The 18,372-nt window shown below is 33.3% G+C and overlaps 1 protein-coding gene across 5 annotated transcripts in view; it reads left to right on the top strand.

Moving 5' to 3' along the window:
• The first annotated feature begins 21 nt into the window (after window positions 1-21).
• Window positions 22-18,372, top strand: part of LOC133197705 (exocyst complex component 2-like) — an 83,065-nt gene continuing 64,714 nt past the window's right edge. The window contains exons 1-26 of one of the 5 annotated variants that reach the window (XM_061333864.1): window positions 22-73; window positions 179-325; window positions 2,081-2,251; window positions 3,683-3,812; window positions 3,998-4,057; window positions 6,053-6,096; window positions 6,352-6,421; window positions 6,639-6,763; window positions 6,853-6,924; window positions 7,060-7,205; window positions 7,595-7,676; window positions 8,606-8,708; window positions 8,957-9,069; window positions 9,775-9,840; window positions 10,008-10,058; window positions 11,486-11,619; window positions 12,371-12,421; window positions 12,546-12,715; window positions 12,945-13,066; window positions 14,286-14,359; window positions 14,503-14,586; window positions 14,822-14,940; window positions 15,072-15,147; window positions 15,423-15,539; window positions 16,188-16,253; window positions 16,803-16,944. In XM_061333864.1, the coding sequence (XP_061189848.1) occupies window positions 211-325; window positions 2,081-2,251; window positions 3,683-3,812; window positions 3,998-4,057; window positions 6,053-6,096; window positions 6,352-6,421; window positions 6,639-6,763; window positions 6,853-6,924; window positions 7,060-7,205; window positions 7,595-7,676; window positions 8,606-8,708; window positions 8,957-9,069; window positions 9,775-9,840; window positions 10,008-10,058; window positions 11,486-11,619; window positions 12,371-12,421; window positions 12,546-12,715; window positions 12,945-13,066; window positions 14,286-14,359; window positions 14,503-14,586; window positions 14,822-14,940; window positions 15,072-15,147; window positions 15,423-15,539; window positions 16,188-16,253; window positions 16,803-16,944 (2,503 nt within the window). In that variant the 5' untranslated portion in view covers window positions 22-73; window positions 179-210. The remainder of the gene's footprint in view (window positions 74-178; window positions 326-2,080; window positions 2,252-3,682; window positions 3,813-3,997; window positions 4,058-6,052; window positions 6,097-6,351; window positions 6,422-6,638; window positions 6,764-6,852; window positions 6,925-7,059; window positions 7,206-7,594; window positions 7,677-8,605; window positions 8,709-8,956; window positions 9,070-9,774; window positions 9,841-10,007; window positions 10,059-11,485; window positions 11,620-12,370; window positions 12,422-12,545; window positions 12,716-12,944; window positions 13,067-14,285; window positions 14,360-14,502; window positions 14,587-14,821; window positions 14,941-15,071; window positions 15,148-15,422; window positions 15,540-16,187; window positions 16,254-16,802; window positions 16,945-18,372) is intronic. The other 4 variants (XM_061333863.1, XM_061333865.1, XM_061333867.1 and 1 more) reach the window with 4 other exon arrangements.

The raw sequence follows: 18,372 nt of genomic DNA, 5'->3' as shown, positions 1-18,372 counted from the left end.
TAAGAGGTCGTGGAAATAAATTAGTATATGCAGAAAGATATGAATAAGAAATAGTGTTTATAACATATTCTTTGTAAGCTTTTATTTTGTTTTCAATAAATGTTTGAGGTTTTGTCGCAGGATATTGGTTTCCGATCGAATTTCCTCGGTTAAACATTCATGGATTGTTATATTACAGATCAAGTAAGAATAATGAAATAAATACCAGATATGCCAAAAGGAGGAGCACCACTTGTCACGGGAGTTTCTCCCAAAGAAGGGCCACCTGGAACAAGAATTACCATTAGGGGAGAGAATCTTGGAAAAGATCCCAAGGACTTAATCGGTATAAGACATTACTCATTATTCTCTTTAGAGAAGTGTAAAGGCATAGTCTACATCTAACTCTTTTCACAAACCTTAATGTTTTTATTTTGGAAAACAATGAATTTTTGGAACCAGTGATAGTCTACTTTAAACTTTTCGACTCGAATATGCTTGAATTTAATAGACCCATTATTTCCACAACTTTAATATTAATGCATGTGTAATGGTTTGAGCTGTGCTTATTGGCCTGGATAGCTCAGTAGGTAGAGCACCTGTTCAGTGATACAGGGGTCCTGGGTTTGATTCCCGGTCCAGCCATACATTTTCTCCTTTCCTGTTACAGGTTTGATGCTGTTGACCACCTCTGGACTTTGCAGGTGAAAGTCCTGCTAGGGGCAATAAAAACTTGGGTTGTGTCTTCAAGGGCGAAGACAATTTAAGGAGGGAGGAATGTAATGGTTTGGGTCATGGATAAGATAAAGAGTATAAGCAGTGCAAATAACAAATTTTGAATAATTTTTTAATCAATAGATAAAGGTTTTATTCCAATATATTTCATAACATTAGAGGTATGTTCAATTGAAAATGACTTGCAAAGTACAGAAGATTTTTAAATCAATGCCGGACAATTTTAAAATGTGTTCGAACACAATGTCCTAGTTAATACATAACATGTTACTCCACACTTGCTCACGTGATCATGGTGATGGAATTTAGTACATATTCACAAAGTTACCTGAAGTAAGAAATCAGATGGTGAATTATGAAATTAAACATATCACAACCCTTGTTTACAAAAGAGAAGAGAAAATGTAAGAAGAAGCAGGGTTTTTTTTTTCTCTTTTAAACCATAAGTGCATCTTTGTATGTTAATCTCCTTTTGACACAACTTTATTAATGCAAATATACAATACTAATGGAGAACAATAGACAAACATGTGCTGGCTATGCATTTAGTCAGTGTAAAAGTGGGCGTCCTCATTATTTTATGGAGATTCAAGAAATAATGATGACCCCAGCCTGTGAAAACAGATTCGTATTCGTAAATACATACTCTTATTAAATGTAATTACGCAAAGTTGCAGATTGGATGTTGACCATTTCTGCAATTTAAAGAAAATTGCTCATTTTGAAAGTTTATTTCACGTGTCCTTAAGTTCAGTCATCCTTAATATTGTAATACGTGTATATTGCAATATGATTTTTCAGTCACTGGGCCCAGAACTAGTATTTTTCTCTGAATAGGTCAAGGTATTTAAAAAATAATGGCTTACAACTAAAAGATCAATAGTATCTTTAAAGTTTGTTAATTGATGTAACCTTTCTTGTAAATGTTCCATATATTACAATAGTTTTAAATAGGTTGCATAGGTATAGGATTTTTAACTCAAATTTTGTAGCAATATTCCTCATGGAATTTTTTTTTCATCATAAGGGAAAACAAGAAATATATCAAAACTTTGAAAAAGCCATGGTTTTATATTTAAAAGTTTTTTTTTTTATTTTTAAATATACTGAATAAACTTTATGACCCTAATCATGCTAGATTTACTATGTATTTTTTTCTGCATGTGTATGTCTCTGGTATGAAAAAAAAGATGTTCCACTTTTTATGATCACATGAGTAATCTTGCCATAATGGCAATGTATAATTCCGCAAATCTTGTTTTATTTCAACCCTCTGGATTTGATAGTTATTAACACTTAGTTTTGCCACCCTTTAACCTTGCAGTTGGTATGAAATGCACTTCATTTTAAACTTCCATAATTATAGATTTGTATATCTGTGGAGTGAACTGTGTGTTAACAGCGGAATGGAAATCCTCCAGCAAGATCATCGCTCGGACTGGGCCAGGGAAAGGAAAGGGAGATATCATAGTTAAAACAAATTCAGGAGGGGTTGGAAGCTGTACTGTAGGTTTTAAAGGATATTTTGTCCAGATTGGTAAGTTAGGAATTCATTCAGGTGCCTACCATATAGGCATATACATGGTATCACACTAGTGCAAATGTACTCAGATTGATAGACATCAGAAATGTTTGGTTAGGTGTGTGAGATCCCTGAAATTCATTCGATGAATGTGCTGTGCTGTACATTTCCTGTAGTTGTAGCATACAGCTTTCATATAACCAGATTTTTAAAAACTAATACAATTTGTCACAGTCATAAAAATGTCCCATTTTTGTTTGGGTTCACTTGATTAACAGCAAGATTAGCAATACCTTTTTTATTATATAAGATAATTTTAAGCAATAATCATTATACAGTACAATTCGTTTTTTATCATACCGGTTTTATATCATACTTCTTTTTTTATCATAGATAGTTGAAACACAAAACCATTTCTTAATAATTCATTATAAGTTTCGTCTGTTATTATCATAGGTAAAAGTATACACTTCGCTTACTATAATAGAAAATTTTCGTCCGTAATATTTTTTTTCACACCTTTTCACTCTTGGGACAATCAACAAAACAAAAGATAACACCTATCTACACCTGTGGTTCATGCACTGTCGCTTGTCTATACACAATGGCTTGATTTTTCAGTTTGAAATTTGCCGATAGTGAAAGACTGGGGAGATTAGTCACACTTCAGTGCACTTACCTGAGCGATTTACATGAAGTCTGTATATTTCATGAAGTACATGACAGACTAACACGAACTCTTATTTTTCATGATTTATTTTCTTCTTACGTTAATCCTGAATAGGAGGTTCGTAATGAATCGTTTCACCAAATGTGTTGAAACTAAATTTAGTGTCAGTATTAACCCAAACTTTCTTACGCTTGGTGTCAGGATCAATGTTCATAGTTAATTGGAAAAAAAATGGAAATTATATGTAACGTAACATGTATACACCCAATAATTTACACAAACATCGTATCATGTCAAACGTCCGACATGAATTTCAGCCAACTATGGTTATTATAAAAGTTGCTTATTATAAAGTTTTGGCCTGACAAATAAACTATGATAATAAACGAATTGTACTGTATATTCCTTCTGCAATGTTACATGTTTGTATTTTATCTTAATTTGTAAAATGTAAGAGCCAATAAAAAAAAGGATTAGCAATACCACTCATTTAACTTTTATGAATATTTTACCAAAATTGGGTTATAACTGGGAAAGATAATTAAATTGTGTGTAAGAACTGGAGATTGGGTCCAGGATCTTTTGTACGTAATGATAAATTTTTCAGAGATATGTGAGCAAAGGGAGACCTGAAAATTGCTAAATGGTACCAAAAAAATTTAAACATTTTTCATTCTGCATTAACAATGACACTGCAAATTTGGTAAACAGTTATGGTTTGGGAACAAAAACTTTTTTTCTGATTTCAATATGTTGTTGTATTTTTGTTATTGAAGGTCCACTTCAGGATTCAGCCATTTGGATTGATGAATCACAAACCGTCAATGTTCGTCGACTACACACACAACTTCCTCTGTTTTCTAAAGATGATGATGATCCACTTGGAATTTCAGATGAAGGCATTCAGTAAGTACTCCTAAGCTATCTTGTATACACATTTAGTGATTAAATCTGTTCAAGGTTTTAGCCATTCATCATAAATTAATTTGAAAAATGAGAAAGACATCAAAATTTGCTTGAAAGATTTCATACATATATAGCACTCTGGTAAATGTAGTAATAGTATTTGACTTGATGGTTTTACTTCAAAGAATAACTGTACAGGATACCGATGCCCCCGCTTCTACTGAAACAATTACATACCAAGATAGGTAAATAAACGACAGACAATGTCAGTGTTAGACTTGCATGATAGAAGATCAGTTCTATTTTAATTCCAATAACTGTTCAAAACTCTTTCTTACAGGATCTTAAATTCCAAAATGTAATAATAAGCATGTGTTCATTCTAGGGATGGCAATTGGTAATGAGTTAACCATTTACCCAGTCAGATAAATTAATTGAATGCAAATTCTGTAAATTCATTATTTTAAAAAAAGTGTGTGTAGTTGAATAAAATTTCTTTAAAACCTATGCAGTATTCCATAAAAATTAGGCAAGTCACTGCTGAGAACTGTAAAGGTATTGTGTAAACTGCCTTCAATGTGTATCTTGTATGTGTATCCTCTGCAGTTATCAATCAAATTATATTTTTAACAAAAAAATGTTAATTATCTGGTACCGTAATTGATTGTTCTGATGATGGTGAAAATGCAGATTGAACTTGTGATATCTGGTCTGAGAAATTAATTAAGAATATCTCTGATTTTTTTTTTTTGGGGGGGGGGGGGGTCTTTTGTGCATATGAAGGGACTTTACATGAGATATCAATATGTCAAGAAAATGTGTATTTTGATATGATAAATCAGTAAACTGTGTTGCTTTTGACCAGTTGACAATTTTGTATTTGATAATTTTGTATTTGATTGCCATCCCTAGTTTACTTTCTTTAAAGGAAAGTCAATGTGACTGTTTTTTGGACCTTTTTAAATAGCATGTGCTTGTTATATTACTGTTAAATATAACAATTCAAGTACTGAAATGTATGAATGAGTTTATTTTCAAGGTTTTACATCAGTCATAAATTTATCTCTTTAAACTTTAGTTTTCTCCTTTGTATGAATGAAAAATTTTTGAATGATATTTATGTTTTTGTTAGTCATTATTTTAGCTTACAGCAAGTCTTCAATGATTTTGCTTGGCAATGGATTTGTTAAAATAAGATTTGCTGTATGTGCTCTTATTTAAGAAACTTCTACAATTAGTACAGATGTAGGTTATAGATTTGTCATATTAAGGCATATTTCATGACGATCTAGTGTAGGTCTATGTGATTTACATACAAAAACATTTTACAAACCAAACAAACAAATCCTTATATTTACATTGTACATGTTTAAGGAAACTCTAAACACTGCTCACTGAAGAGTTCTAATTCCATGGTAGTTTTTTGCAGTCAGATTGATCTGCCCTTTAATATAAAATATAAAAATAAACTGAAACCAACTGTAAATGACACAATTTGAAATATATTTATATGTAAGTATTTTTAATGTTATATTAGACCAAATCTAGTTAAAATTAGACGTTCCGAATCCACTACTGCTTCTCAAACAGGGTAGCAGATTTGGAACATCTAAGTTCAATAAGATCGATTAGACCAAGATAAAGTAATTGAAAACATTTTTTGTATATATTTTTTCAAATGTATGTAAACAACAGTGGTTAAAAACTGTGAGTTTTTCTGTTTATTTTAATACATGTGACTTGCAAAAATGGCATTCAAATCAATTTTGTAGTTACTTCAGTTAAAAAACACAGCAAATGTAAATAGTCAAACCTCGTTATCTCGAACTCAATGGGACCTAGAAAAAAAAACGTCCAGATATCTAAAGATTTGAGATATCCATGGTTAAATATTTAAAGAATAAGGGGTTGGGACTTTCAAATCACTTTGGCATATCCACGGTATTCGAGATATCCGTGTTCAACATACCAAAGTTTAGCTGTATCAAGAATAAGCTCCATCAGGGATTCTACAAAGTATAATATAACTCTAGATTTATATGAAAGCAAAAATATCTGTAGATGTATGGAAAGTACTTGTTTAACAAATGGCTGCTTTCCTTTAGTGATGTACATGGTGGTGATTTCTTCTTCTTCTTCTTCTTCTGATGGTGATTTGTGGCCAGAAAAATACAATGTACTTCTCTGAGCTACTGGATTTATATTACACACTGAATAAAAATGTTATTTGTAAATTTTAGTGCGAAATATAAAGAAGATGAACTTTTGGAACTATTTCCAGAGGGTAAGTAAGATCGATAGATGCAATGAAATCTTTTTTCATCTAATTCAAATTTAATCAAGTAAAAAACTGAAATGTTCTGGTATACAAACTTTTCTACTACTGAGCATCCTATAAAATTAGAACATGGATGCACTTATAATTGATCATTGAGTAATGCATATTTATTACTTATAATTTGCTAACTTTATAACTTATTACTTATAATATACTTATATCACTTATAATTGATCATTGAGTAATGTATATTTATTACAGCATCTGGTAACTTGTCCCTGGAGAATTTTTCTCCAGCCTGGTACCTACTTGAGAACCACCACAGTACAAGGTCATACATCAACATTTAATGTTACTTCATCAATCAAAATATCTTTAAAAAAAATAAAAATAGAAATTAAAAAAATAAGGGAAATATGCCAGTTGAAATACATGTTTTATTTTGAAAAGCTCTTTTTTTTTCAAAGTTGATATGCTTTTATAAATACTTTTTTGATAATTGATAAGATAATAGATTGTTTTTATTTGTTTATTTTTTTGGTTTGTAGTTTTGATGACCTGAAGGCTGGACTTGCCTACATGAAGAGAAGAGCCACCCAAAGATCCGAGGGACCAATCGCATTTGTCAAATCTAACTTGTCCTCTACACTGGACTGTCTAGAGAGCCTGGATGGTAAGTCATCAAAGCAAAATAACAAGTATGATTGGAGTAAATCAAATCACCAGAGATCAGATCCACTTATCTTCACTGTTATTTTGTAGCCATGTATCAGCAGTTTTGTATTGATGATCTGAGAGGAGATGCTGTCAGTTCCTACGCTGTGTTGTTAATGCGTTAGTAGCATTTTATTTTTATTTAATTTTTTTAATGTGAAAATTGGTATTAAAATAATTTGCACAGCTCTAAAGGGCAGATAATTCAAGCAACTTTGAAGAAGCAAATTGATGTTAAAATTTGAATTATTTCAGAGGCAAAGTCTTGTGCTGATGGCCTGTTTCAGGAAGTCCTGGGGAGAAAAGATAAAGCTGACTCCACAAGGAATGCATTGAGCGTGCTCCAAAGATTCAAGTTCCTGTTTTATCTCCCGCTAAATATAGACAGAAATATAAAAAAGGTGAATAAGTTGTATATAACTGAATGTGGAAAAAGTTCAAAATAAACAAATTTATTTGCAAATTGCGAAGAATTTTACTCGTAATTTGTGAAGAATTTTACTGTAACCCCCCCCCTCCCCCCAACACACACACACACTTGGATCCACCCTTGTATATTAAGTATTTTACCCTCGATATCTCGAACCCTTGGATAGCTCGAATTTTTCTCTCGGTCCCATTGAATTTGAGATAACGAGGAAAATGTTCATTCCACATTCCACAATGTGACATTTCTCACATGTATAAGCAATTGTGATGAACATTATCTTCTTAATTTTAAAAAAAGAGCATGCTGATTTGTATTATACATGTATTTAAATCCTTATTATAATGATATGTTTAATTTCAGGGTGATTACAGTTTAGTAATAAATGACTATGTTAGGGCCCGGTCATTATTTGCTGATACTCAAGTACAGGTATTCAAAAGAGGTTAGTGACATTGCACTATTTATTACTTTCTCATGCTATCGGTATTGGAAATGCTGGATATTTGTGAGGGATGAAAAAAATTCCTTTGGTTTGATGTATAAAATGTATCTGTAAAATTTGAGGAGAGCAAAGGGACATACATGCATATACTTCAGAATGATATATATAGTCTCTCCCACTGCAAACATACAGTTAATATTGCCAACTTGGTGTTGAGCTTGGTTGAGAATGCATTCCTATACATGGTGTTCTTTAAATGTAAATATAAATATTTACAGGGGTTGAAATATACGGTAGCCCGACACCCGGGGCTAGTTATTTTGAGACTCAGGCTAGCTTATTTAAACGAAATGATAATCCGTCGGACTAGCAGAACAGAAAAAAATTCTCGTCAGTTTACTTTCTTTTTTCTATAAAATTAAACTAGTTTAATTTGTTTCTGTCACCAAAAAATTTGAAACTTTAACTTGTTTTGTTTTCATTTTGCATAAAAAAATTGTTGGGCTAGTTAGTTTGAGGTTTGGGCTAGTAATTTTTTCCTGATTAGTAGCCCCTGGGCTAGTGGGATTTCCAGGAAAATTTCAAGCCCTGATTTATATCACATGTATAGTCCTTTATACAGTGGATATAGCTCATAGGATAACATTTTCATATCCACGGTTGTGACCTCACAATGGTTTTGCATGGATTTGATCAAGTCAAATATTGTTTATTTACATACAAAACAGTATAAAACATAAAATAGTAAGTGTAAAACATGTGATAAAAAGAATCTCCCATGGTTTGTGGTTAGATATGATTTTTTATCTAATTGTGTGTTTTTATCCCCTTGCCAAGGCTCGGGGATAAAAACACACAACTCGTTGAATAAAAAATCATATCCAACCACAAACCATGGGAGATTCTATAAATATTCTATATCTCTACAGTGTATAATGATGTTGAAAGTCGAATTAACACATTCCGAGACATGTTGCATACCAAGTTGCTAGAATTACCCACACCTTTGGAAGAACAGAAGAAATTAATCAGGTCAGATTGATGACACTCTGTCTAAGATTACTTATAAAAGATCAAGAAGAAATTAATCAGGTCAGATTGATAACACTCTGTCTAAGATTACATATAAAAGATCAAGGTTCAGTGGTAGAAAATAATGTAAATAAAATTAACAATATTACAGTAGTGTATTTTCAATATGTGTAAATTTATGAATTTGTGCTAGGTTGACTTTTTGTTGAATTAAGGTGGTAACATAAGTAGACAGTTACCTGTTACAGGTATTTGATCAGTCTGGGGTGTGAGGGTGACCCAGCCTGGGAATGTCTGGTGAATCAACAAAAATGGCTGATAGGAATACTGACCAAGTGTAAGGACGACCACATACAGGAAGGTCTGTAGTAAAAAACTAAAAAGTCAGAACAGATTCAGGTAGTCATTAACAACTTATAACAGATTCAGATAGACATTTCCTGCTTATAACAGATTCAGATAGACATTACCCACTTAGAAGAGGTTTAGGTTAATATAACCCACTTAGAACAATTCAGGTAGACATTACCGACTTATAACAGATAAACATTTCCCACTTAGAACAGATTCAGGTAGACATTTCCCACTTATAACAGATTCAGGTAGATATTATATACTTAGAACAGATTTAGGTAAACATTACCCACTATGAACAGATTCAGGTAGATATTATATACTTAGAACAGATTTAGGTAAACATTACCCACTATGAACAGATTCAGGTAGCCATAACCCACTTAGAACAGATTCATGTTTACATTTCCCATTTAGAACAGATTCAGGAAGAAATTTCTGTTTTAAGACAGAATCAGCTAAACATCATCCACTTAGAATAAATACATTACATTTGTTACAGAATGTACAAGAAACAAAGTAAGAATATTGAAAAAACTATTGTTTCAGTATACATCAATTGAAATTAAATTACTTTTCATTTTAACTTTATTCTTTCATATGTCTGCAAAGACATTTCAGTAAGAAAACTTGTCAATGACAAGACAAAGATTACAATTAACATCAGCCGTATACTAGGTAATCATTCAAAGTTGTTTTGTTTTTTTGACAGAAGCCAACAGTTTAGCTGACGGAGATAGTGGTAATATTGCCAAGAGTCCATTAGCAGTCCCACAAGGTACATATACAACGTTCACTTCTTTGTTGGTACATGTTATAATTTTCAGATTTTTTATGTAAATAAATGGATCTGATTTGCTTTGAATTATTGATGGTCAGTATGAGTAGCAAACCTAGAGAATGTTTTCAATAACTATTCCTTGAAGTTGGACTCTTAAATTGTAGGGAAGGTGAGGGATACAAACTCCAGTGTCAAGTCTACATCAGATCAGACGGGTAAGTAGAAATTTTTTTTTCACCCAGACTACTCAAATATAATTGAGAATGGTGCTCTCATAAGTGAAAATGTCAAGTTCTAATTCAATTTAGCTGTACATTAGTTTGACACAATATACAAATGTAGCATGCTTGTCAGTGAAATGTCAAGTTCCATTGGAATCTATTGACTTTTGAAAGATTTGTTTGAGTTGTAATGTTTGATGGTTATGTCTTAGGCTTTAACATTTAGCTGATGTGTCCTAGGCTTTAATGTTTGATAGTTATGTCATAGACTGTAATGTTTGACTGTTATGTCCTAGGCTGTTATGTTTGATAGTTATGTCCTAGGCTGTAATGTTTGATAGTTATGTCCTAGGCTGTAATGTTTGATAGTTATGTCCTAGGCTGTAATGTTTGATTGTTATGTCCTAGGCTGTAATGTTTAACTGTCATGTCCTATTCTGTAACATTTGACTGTTGTCTCCTAGGCTGTTATATTTAACTGTCATGTCCTATTCTGTAACATTTGACTATCGTCTCCTAGGCTATCATATTTAACTGTCATGTCCTATTCTGTAACATTTGACTATTGTCTCCTAGGCTGTTATATTTAACTGTCATGTCCTATTCTGTAACATTTGACTATTGTCTCCTAGGCTGTCATATTTAACTGTCATGTCCTATTCTGTAACATTTGACTATTGTCTCCTAGGCTGTTATATTTAACTGTCATGTCCTATTCTGCAGACTTGTCGAAATTTTTAGATCATTCTCAGACATTTGGTCTGACAAAGTCAAATGTTCTGTTGGACCAGTCAAAGTTTTCTCAGACCAGATACATGTACCTTATTTTGACACTGTGAAAGTCATATGAATAACAGCACCAAAGTGCCCTGGGTTATTTTCAACAGCCTTCAATCTTACAAGTCTTTAAAAAAAGACATAAGTGTCATGTTTTATGACTTTGCTATAACAAACTTAATTGGATATCGTCAACATGCCGCGTACGCGGCCTTTTTTTCTGTGTTTCTGACCTTCATCTGCGCATCCCGATCCCGACCTTTAATAAATTTGCATCACGCTCGATTTTTTCAAACGGTCATCTGGACCGACGTTTTCTTAAAAGTTGTCGGTCCAGACAAATTTTTACCGGCCTTGCCGACAGGACCGACGGATTTCGACAAATCTGCTATTCTGTAACATTTGACTATCATCTCCTAGGCTGTTATATTTAACTGTCATGTCCTATTCTGTAACATTTGACTGTCGTCTCCTAGGCTGTTATATTTAACTCTCATGTCCTATTCTGTAACATTTGACCATTGTCTCCTAGGCTGTTATATTTAACTGTCATGTCCTATTCTGTAACATTTGACCATTGTCTCCTAGGCTGTTATATTTAACTGTCATGTCCTATTCTGTAACATTTGACTGTTGTCTCCTAGGCTGGAAGTCAGGTACCCCTCAGAAGATTCTGTTTGTGGAGGAACTGACCAACTTGATGCTGGACAATATACCAGACTTCTGGAAACTGGGTCAGGCCTACTTCTCCGGGTCACTCTTTGTCAACACTAAAGAGGTTTGCTATGTTTTTATTGGTTCTCAAGTTACAGCTTATATACAGTGTTTGTACTTAATTAAAACTCTGCATTGAAATGAGTGAAAAGGTTATCATCAGCCCACTTTATATTATGCAGTAGTAAAGCAGATTTTGGTGAGCCTCTCTTTAGTGGTATGAATTATTGGTAATTTTTTTTTGCATCACTGACACCAATTCTAATCAACATCAGTTGACTGGTTAAAAATTTTGATCCAGAAATTGTTATGAACACTGCTAAGGATGCTGCATATGACTTACGTTTTAAAATTGACTAATCGCAAGTGGTCTAAACCAAGCTTAAACATAGGAAGTAGTTATTGTTGAGTGACTCTGATCTAGTACAGCATTTAGAATTACTTTTACCTTTTTACAAGAGATTTACAAATGAGACATGTACATGTACTTGTATGAATGCTCTAACCAATGTTAGATTTTGTGAAATTCATCTGACATCATATATACTGGAGGGACTTTGATTAATGACAATATTTAAGCAGGTTCCCAGTTGTTTGTTTTTCAAGTTTTCTTTTTCTTTTTCTTTTTTGCAATTGATGAACAAAGGGGTTACACCAAGCTTTTTAAAATAAATGTGTCTTATGCATAAACTGGATGCTCTATCTGACCTATATTTCACACTTCAGTGACTTAGGAGGTTATAAATACCATTAGAACTACTTCAGTTGGTTTATTTTGTAATCTAAGTTTTTTTTTTTTTTTTTTTACCTTGTAGACATCAGATAAACAGTATAAAGTGGATACAAGCAAACACAGCAAGTTTAAGGTACTAGTATTTCATTTTATCAAGTCAAGTTTTATTCTATTTCAAATTCCGTCAACTTGGAATTTAACTGCCTCTTCTGGACTTCTTGGTTTTACTGTATTTCCTTTTTATGTTTCTTTTTCAGCAAATGGTTACTGATTTGATAAGTCTATTTTCCAATTTGGTGCGAGCAGCATTTTTACCAGAATCTCTAGAAAATATTCCTAAGGAGATTCGTGATACATATGGAAAGTGGCCCGCCCCATGCAGTGATATTCCCGGAGGCTGGCTGCCATCTAGTGTTAGACATGTCAGGTTAATAACCTTTATTTTTAAGAAAGAAAAGAACCCTGAAAAAGACTGGTTTATACCAGAGAATTCATGATGGTGAATGATTCTGATATTAGTAAAAAGAAGTAGGTCAGGAAAAGAAATTTATAAATTCAGAGAGGAATTTTAGAATTAGTAATTTTCTCTTCTACCCCTATGACTCACATCCAAATGATGTTAACATCAATAACATTGTTGTATCTCGGATTTATAGGTTCTGTGTGAATTCACTGTCCTTCCTAGATTTACCGGGTGATTCACCAATATTGATACAGGATCTGGCTCTGGACATCAGGACAAACTGCATGTTTACACTTCTCAAGCAGGCTATAGCAGGTCAGTTAGAGGAGGAAGTCCCTAACAAGGACAGTTATTTAGTACACATTCAAATTGAAATTTGTGATAGTTTACATTTTGTATTTAAATTTGTTTTAAAAAAAGTTAATTTTGAATACTGAATGATGAAGTGTGACTGTATACATGTTTAAGTATGTACAGAGGTACTATACACAGATTTGATCTTAATTCTGAGTGTGATGAAGTGTGACTGTATACATGTTTAAGTATGTACAGAGGTACTATACACAGATTTGATCTTAATTCTGAGTGTGATGAAGTGTGACTGTATACATGTTTAAGTATGTACAGAGGTACTATACACAGATTTGATCTTAATTCTGAGTGTGATGAAGTGTGACTGTATACATGTTTAAGTATGTACAGAGGTGCTATATACAGATTTGATCTTAATTCTGAGTGTGATGAAGTGTGACTGTATACATGTTTAAGTATGTACAGAGGTACTATACACAGATTTGATCTTAATTCTGAGTGTGATGAAGTGTGACTGTATACATGTTTAAGTATGTACAGAGGTGCTATATACAGATTTGATCTTAATTCTGAGTGTGATGAAGTGTGACTGTATACATGTTTTAGTATGTACAGAGGTGCTATATACAGATTTGATCTTAATTCTGAGTGTGATGAAGTGTGACTGTATACATGTTTAAGTATGTACAGAGGTACTATACACAGATTTGATCTTAATTCTGAGTGTGATGAAGTGTGACTGTATACATGTTTAAGTATGTACAGAGGTACTATACACAGATTTGATCTTAATTCTGAGTGTGATGAAGTGTGACTGTATACATGTTTAAGTATGTACAGAGGTGCTATATACAGATTTGATCTTAATTCTGAGTGTGATGAAGTGTGACTGTATACATGTTTAAGTATATACAGAGGTGCTATACACAGATTTGATCTTAATTCTGAGTGGACTTCAAAGAACAAAAAAAAAATTGGTAGACATAAACAGGTATAAGAAAAAAGAATTATTTTTTTAAGCCAGTGTTTCAACCAGAAGTGCAAGGCATTAGTTCCACAAAAAGGATATATACAGGTAAATTGTATAAAAAAAAAAGGGGGGGGAGAGGGGGATGGGTAAGCTTAAGTGACTCACTGGCTCAGGGATACACTTCAATGATTACAGGTACAGATTTGTGAATAATGGATTGTAAAACTGAGGTGAGTGTCTTATCTTTTCCAGATGTGAAGCAGCTTCATACTAAAGAGACTTGGGTGGTGGACACGGATGATGAATCAGGGGGCACAACTCAACTGGTTAGACTTTTTAATAGTTGTATTTTGTTGACATAAACTTGTACATGTCAGAATCCACAGTGAATTACCAGGTAAGTTGACATGTTTTTTAGCAAAGAGGCATAACCAGTCTTTCCTTATCATTAAATATTGTTTTCTCACAGCCTGCTCTTTTTGAGAATATTGTGAATGAGACGATACATCATCTCCATGAAGTGGTGGTTCAGAACAAGTCGGGGGAACCAGAGGTCAGTGTTACTATAAATAGTCAAGATCATGTGACATAGTGAATATATACATAGTGAAGTTATATATAAATTAAGTATTGTTGTTAGATACATTGAGTATTGTTAAGTCTTGTTTTTTATATAAAATCGACATCCTGTTAGAATCCTACACTCATCCTGAAGAACTAATTCAAGCAAGTGCATATAGATTATTTCACAGAATAACTTTTACACAAAGAAAACTTTTCCCATACAGATTTTTGCCCAGAGAACTATACAGAAGGATGCCACAGCTCTGTGTACACAGCTTCTACAAGCCTTCTCCCCCTGTCTTCATAAACTTGCTTTTGACCCCCCAGAGATCTCTACCAAAAAGTACCATCTCAGGAAATTCTTTGATTTAGATAAGGCCTTTATCTTGATAAATAATTGAGGTACTGAATTAGTAAGCTTCTTTGTAAAGTAGAGTTTATTTCCCTACACTGATGACATTTTTTTTTTAACAGATTTAAGGGAGGGAAAAAAGTGATATCACCAGAGGACACCACAGCACCCATCCTGGAAGATAAAATACCGCTATTAGTAAGATTTCTTTTGCAGAAATGATTTTTTTTACTGAAATCTTAATTAAAGAATCAAAAAACTTAAAAAATAAGGTACGTGTAGGATAGCAATGACTGTAAACTGTTATGAATAAAATTATTGTCAAAGGTTTGTATTTGTTAAAGTTGGGAGCTTTTGTTGACATAGCTTTTTTGCTTTTATTTCATCACACAGAACTTTGAAAAGGAAAAATGGATTTGCAGAGAACCTTTAGTCTATTATCAATGTAAATTGTTTTATTTTGATTGTTTTAGGACAAGCGCCTGATAATCATGTTAAGTAACTGTAATCATACGATGGTGAGAGTGATTCCACGTCTGGTCGAGAACCTCAACAAACACGGCTATGTAGAGATGGAGAAAGCCCTCAGGGTAGGTAACTCTGTCCTCCCACAGACCAGGGGAGAGGTTATTAATTGTGGCTTAGGGGAAAAGAGAAACCAGTAGTGCAAAGTAGAGGTTGATGGAGCACAAGCTGATATCTCTAGTATACATGTAGTTAGCTTCATACCAAAAGATGATAATAAGAGTATACTTGTGTGTGTGTTTATGATTTAAACGTAGAGGGTTGGTAAACAGTGAACAGACTCTCAATCCATAAAAATAACATTACAGATGTAATGAACACAATAGCCAAATGTAGAATTTTTTTATATGTAGAATTTTGTGAATTTTATTTTTGAACTGAAAAGGGTACCCTGTTTTAATGAGTGTGATTTTTATTTAGCTCAGATATTTTAGAGATTTTGCACATTAATGAAACACAACACATATAGATAAACAAATCTGAACAGGACACTGTATAGCATTACTTGAGTTTAAGTTCTAAAAATCATAACTGTTTAACTTGTTTGTAACTGACCATTCTCTCAGTGTAGTTGTTTTCTTTTACTTGGTTTGTTTACAGAGACCCCATTGTCCTTTTTCCCCAACCCCGCAAATCTTGGGATCCTATCTGTTGTGGCTTTCAATCGAGCTTTGTTATCTACTTGTAACTCTCTTGGGACTCTCACATTTCAGACTGATAGTGAAGAGAATACAAATATTTCTAACATCCAAAAGGCAGATCTAAAAGAAGGATATCAGGTTCTATCACATGTATTTCAGCATCCCTGCTTTCTGTGTATCATATGTTTGTCTGTATTTCAGTATTGTGTCCAAAACGCTGTGTCTCTTTTCACTCTTTTTTTTTTCATTTCCAGACTGCCAGCATTTTTTTTATCCTCCCGTTGTTCCCACAATCACATTTTATTTTTACTACAGCACTTGCTTTAGATTATGGCTTGTATTTTTTTTTTAAATGGTAAATTATTCTAAACTCAGATATTATAGTAAAGGTCTTTGATTTTGTTCAAGATTTATGACTGATATTGTATGCATGGTTGAAGTTAAAATGAAGCATGAAATTGTTTTAAGTTTTCATATTTTTGTTTTAGCTTTATTGGTTATTTGAAGTGTTTTTGTAATTGTTCTATGTCTTTGTGTATTAATTTCATCTCCGTTAAATGTGATACTGTACAAAATACTTGTGACATTATTGTCTTTTTATATTATGTATCGGTATATATAATATTAAACTAAAGACATGTTTTTACCCCAACATTTATAATATTTCTTACTCTCTGTACCCTTTAGGCTGCTAAGGATACCTACGTGGATTTAGATGACAGTTTATTTGAGGCTTATGTAGAAGAAAAGTCCAATCCAATTGTTGGTGCCATAGAACAGAATATGTACAGAGGAGGATTTGAATGGAAAATATGCAAAAAGCCTACAGGTAAGTCAAATCCAGATTTATCACAAAAAGTCAGGTAAGTCAAAAAGCCTACAGGTAAGTCAAATCAAGATTTATCACAAAAAGCCTACAGGTAAATCAAATCCAGATTTATCAAACCTGTAGGATTGGAAATAACTATTTTAATCAAGAAATCAGTTTATATTGAATAAATTGCCTTGTGCTCAGTAAGAAATATTGACCTGAAATTATCCTACCAGGACATTAAATCTTTATCACTTCAGGTTGTATATTGATCATTGAATTAATGTACAAGATATAGGGCAGTAATCTGTCGTGGGATGTAGCAGGCCAGTGCAGGGACAGAAACTGAATACTATTAATTTGGCATTTTATTTAAATTTTTGTGTAATACTTGGATCTTGTCAACATTCATTATATAAGTTGTTAACATATAATTTCTTATATCATGTAAATGAGTATTATGCAATTCATTTTAAAATAAGACAGGGGCTTTCATCTATTAAATCTTCCTTTGGCTTTTGCCAACGTGTTCAAATTGACTTCTCCACCTAGTCCTTGCCTTGTGCTTGGCTTGCCCTGGGCTTTTGCCCTTTGCCCTGGCCTCACACTTGCCTTTATGCTTTCCTTTTCTTTTGATTTTTCTGTGTGACAAGTGACTACATACATGTGTCTTGTTATTGGCTTACAAATCTCTCTTGCTTTTCAGATATGTTAAGAAATGCAAAATCTACTGATTTTTAGGTCACCTGAGTCACTCAGGTGACCTATTGCTATCCGTTTTTGTCCGTCGGCGTGCGTCGTGCGATGTGCGTTAACATTTGAACATTTTTAGCTTCTTCTCTGAAACCGCTCAACCAATTTCAACTAAATTTGGCATATAGCATCTATGGGTGAAGGGGAACAAAAATTGTGAATTTCATGGTCCCTGCCCCCCTGGGGCCTGAGGGGTGGGGCTAAAACCACCAAAATTAATGCAATCTTTAAAAATCTTCTTCTTTACTCCTGGACATCAGCAGTCAAACTGTTGGCATGATTGTAATAGGCATTGAGTCCTCTACCAAAATTGTGAAATTCATGGCCCCTGGGTCAGGGGTTCTGGTGCTAGGGCGGGGCTATATAGATCATCTAGTGAAAGTGCATTATTTCTTTGAAAATCTTCTTCTCTGCTCCTGGGTATTAAATAAACTAACTTAGTATATAGTTATGATGAGTAAGAGTGCCTCTTCCAAAATGGTGAAATTCATGGCCCTAGGGGCAGGGGTTCTGGTGTTAGGGCGGGGCTCTATTGATTATATAGTGAAAATGCATTAGATCTTTGGAAATCTTCTTCTCTGCTCCTGGATATTAAATAAACTAACTTAGTATATAGTTATGATGAGTAAGAGTGCCTCTTCCAAAATTGTGAAATTCATGGCCCCAGGGGCAGGGGTTCTGGTGTTAGGGCGG

Source organism: Saccostrea echinata, unplaced genomic scaffold, assembly GCF_033153115.1.
Source record: "Saccostrea echinata isolate AGI-Se365-2 ecotype Australia unplaced genomic scaffold, CSIRO_AGI_Sech_v1 ptg000030l, whole genome shotgun sequence".
NCBI classification, from domain to species: Eukaryota; Metazoa; Mollusca; class Bivalvia; order Ostreida; family Ostreidae; genus Saccostrea; species Saccostrea echinata.
The sequence above is the reverse complement of the archived record's forward strand: the minus strand, read 5'-3'. Positions and strand labels throughout refer to the sequence as shown.